The sequence below is a fragment of the Chinchilla lanigera genome, unplaced genomic scaffold, assembly GCF_000276665.1.
Source record: "Chinchilla lanigera isolate Chin_1 unplaced genomic scaffold, ChiLan1.0 scaffold00058, whole genome shotgun sequence".
Lineage (NCBI taxonomy): Eukaryota > Metazoa > Chordata > Mammalia > Rodentia > Chinchillidae > Chinchilla > Chinchilla lanigera.
Genome location: NW_004955459.1, coordinates 2330042 through 2333294, shown reverse-complemented (window position 1 = coordinate 2333294; position 3253 = coordinate 2330042). Strand labels below are relative to the sequence as shown.

General features: G+C 58.0%; 1 protein-coding gene across 1 annotated transcript; it reads right to left on the bottom strand.

The window, feature by feature from the left end:
• LOC106149979 (translation initiation factor IF-2-like) lies at positions 1-991 on the bottom strand (the record flags this gene model as incomplete). Its single annotated transcript, XM_013521050.1, is given in 1 exon segment — positions 1-991. A coding segment is annotated over 1 exon segment (226 nt), but the record flags the coding sequence as incomplete, so codon positions are not given.
• Positions 992-3253: the final 2262 nt, after the last annotated feature.

The following is a 3253-nucleotide window of genomic DNA, read 5'->3' as shown; positions in this document are numbered from 1 at the left end:
AGCCCCGCCGCAGGGCCGTGTGCGCCGCGGGCCCCGCTCCGAGAAGCGAGGCCCCCCACGCCCCAGGCGCACATCTGCGTGCTGGTGTGACGGCGCGCGAGCAGGAGGGAGGCAGAGGTGACAAGGAGGGCACGCGGGTCGCCACGCAGGACGGGGGCGAGGTGGCCGGGAGAGGAAGGGCGGGGCCGGCGCGCAGGAAGTGGGGGAGTCGGTAGAGCTCTTGCATAGCGTGAGGGCAAAAAACAAATTAAAACCCACACTTTGGCATTTCTGTACGGCGTCACCCACACGCACACACGGACGGGACTCTCTCCGACAGAATGGGGTCGCACCTGGTCTTGTTACAGTGCAGTGGCACAAACCCACGCGTGACGCTGTTTTTGCCAAGGCTCAGGTGGCCCTGAGGTCAGACGCCAGCTGGACACGTCCTCCGAGGGCTTCCTAGCTGGGACACTTGCTCCGAGGGGAAGCCTGGGTGCCCGGCCTCCGTGTGGGCACCGTGGCTGTTTGTGTCCACTGGCGGAGCCCGAGCAGCGCACACGGACCGCGCGGTGGACGGCGCCTCCCCGCCTGCCCGCTGGGTCCAAGGTCCAATCTTGGCTTTTCCTCCGAGAGCGCTGAGCACCGACCCTCGCCGGCCTGGCTCTGTCTTAATGGGGCCTCTGGCTGCTGCTGCAGGACGCGCAGCGGGGTCCAGAGAGAGGCTGGGCCTGGGAGATTCCCCCTTGACCTCAGGACCAGGACAACGGCGGGGTGAGAGCCAGATTCCTTAAGAGGCTCTCAGAACAAATCAAGGCCCTGTGAGCACTCGGGTGCGTGTGGATGGGCTGCAACCACACGAGCGATTCCAGCCCAGAGGCGGGCATGGGCACGGCTGGCACAGGGCTCCCAGGCTGTCCTCCGGCAGGGCGGCCTCCTGCCCAGCGCCCAGTGACGGTGCTGTGCGCGTGGAGGAAGCTCAGCTGTCCCTGACCAGCGGGCACCGCTGGGTGCAAAGGAAATGTAAATACAGAGATGAAAATGAGCTGTGCATTTTATGCAGTTCAAACTGACAATTCATGCCCTGTAGTTTGGTCAATGTGTATTTAAATAAAACTCCAATTCAGCATTTCCCCCAACTTTCTCCAAACCCCCACCCCCACCCCCAAATCCTCCTTTTTCTTTCCTGGTACAAACCCAGGGCTTCAAGCATGCCACTAGGCAAGCACTCTACCAGCCTCCCCACAGTTTCCTGACATGTGTAAAATCGAAGCCAGGCGCGCTAGTGCATGCCTGTAATCCAGCACTCTGGAGGCTGAGGCAGGAAGATTGCCTTGAGTTCAAGGCCAGTTGGGCTACATAAGGAGACCTTGTCTCAAAAAAAAAAAAAGTTGAGAAAAGTTGAGAAAAAAAGAAAGCTGAGGCAGGAAGATTGCCTTGAGTTCAAGGCCAGTTGGGCTACATAAGGAGACCTTGTCTCAAAAAAAAAAAAAGTTGAGAAAGTAGTTGCCTGGACACCTATCCATCCACAGGTTCAGCATGAAACTTTCCTCGATTTGGTTTCTCTAGTCCCAGACAATAAGGAGGTTGGGCAAGAATTATTGTTCAAATGTCCACTTTCTTCTAATCATCTGACAAAAAAATTACTGACAAATAAAGACATGACAAGTTACGTAGGGTCTTGGTCTTGGTCTGTGAATGTCTGCAGCCTTCGAACCCCATTTCATACCGACAGACAGTGCCCAGCCCACCTGTGATGACAGAACAACCCGAGGTCTGCATCGACCAGGGCTCAGGCTGCTGTGGCCCTCAGCCGGACGTCACCTGGCTGTCTGTGGCTGCCAGCCACGGACCCTAGCAAGCAGCACGCTGTGGCAGTCAGCCCAACTGCCGGGACTGGATCAGCAGCTGCCAGCTTCCCCGACCATCGGCCCCGCTACCAGTCCGAGAAGAGCAAATACGCGCCTTAGCCGGTCCCATGGGAGGCGCTGCCCCAGTGAGCTGCTGCCCTCAGCCCCGGGTGAGACAGTAAGCCCTGATCTGTCAAGCCTGGGTTACAAGATGCCTGGTGGACCCGCACAGCACCCATGTGGTGAGTCTGGGTGGCATGGGACTGAGGTCTTGGGCACTGGGTCTGGCCCTGTCCCCTTCCCTCTGGCACTGTGCCCTCCACCGTGAGGGTGTGGGACGGGGCATGGTGTCTGGCGACAGGAAGGCTCTCTGCACATCGCTCCCACTGCTCTGCCCGCCTGAGTGTTCTCCAGGACGCCAGTGAGGGGGGCGGATCCCTGCTGAAGCAAGCTCTGAGCAAATGGCCTTCGCTTCCTCGTTTGGTTTGTCACCATGTGCTCAATTCCACACCGGGGTCCTAATTTCCTGTGGGTGAAATTTATTAAGTAGATCTACTTTCTAGAGGTAGGGGGAAAATGGGGGCCCCCAAATTGGAGCTGGGGGTTTTGCAGATGAACAGATGTTGTGGTCAGGGTGGGGCCGCAAGCAGCTCGACTTGGGGGTGGGCTTGGAGGGACCCCGTCCTGCCAGCCCGGATGTGGAGGGGCGCAGGGCTGTGAGCTGAGTGCGGGAGGCTGGCAGAAAGGTGTCCCTCACTGGCTGCGCCCTGCCCTGTTCAAAACACCAGGCTGCACCGGCACTGTCCAGGCCGAGCCCCACAGACTGCGCCACCTGAGCAGACACCGGCTTCTCACAGTGCCAGAGGGGGCTCGAGCCAAGGTATGGCAGGGCTGCTCCTCCTGCACTTTTCTCTTTGAGCAGAGAGGCTGCCTTCTTGCTGTGTCTTCTCGGGGCCATCCTCTGTGCCTTTGGTGTCTCTTTCTCCTTGTCTAAAGATGGCCATCTCATATGCATCTAGGACCCCACTCTTATGATGTCATTTAGTCTTAATTCTTTTTGCATTTGTCTGTTTTGTTTCTACAACAAAATACCTGAAGCTGAGAACCGTATAAAGTAGACAGGTTTGTTTAGCTCGCGGCACTGGAGTGTGCTTAGCTTACAGTCCAGCACTGGGCAGCACCATCTCAGGGGTCCCTGCTGAGGGCTACTGGCTGGGTGGCAGCGTGGTGAAGAAGAAAGGTGGCTTAGTCACTGGCTCCATGCTGAGACACAATACTGGACCCCCGCAGCTTCAAGGAGGAGATGTTGATTTGGGCTCACAGTATGCAGAGGTTTCAGTCCAAGGTCAGCGGGCTCCACGGCAGGGTGGCACATGGCAGAGAGGCATTGCAGAGGGGTATGGCCAAGGGGAGCTGCCCAACAT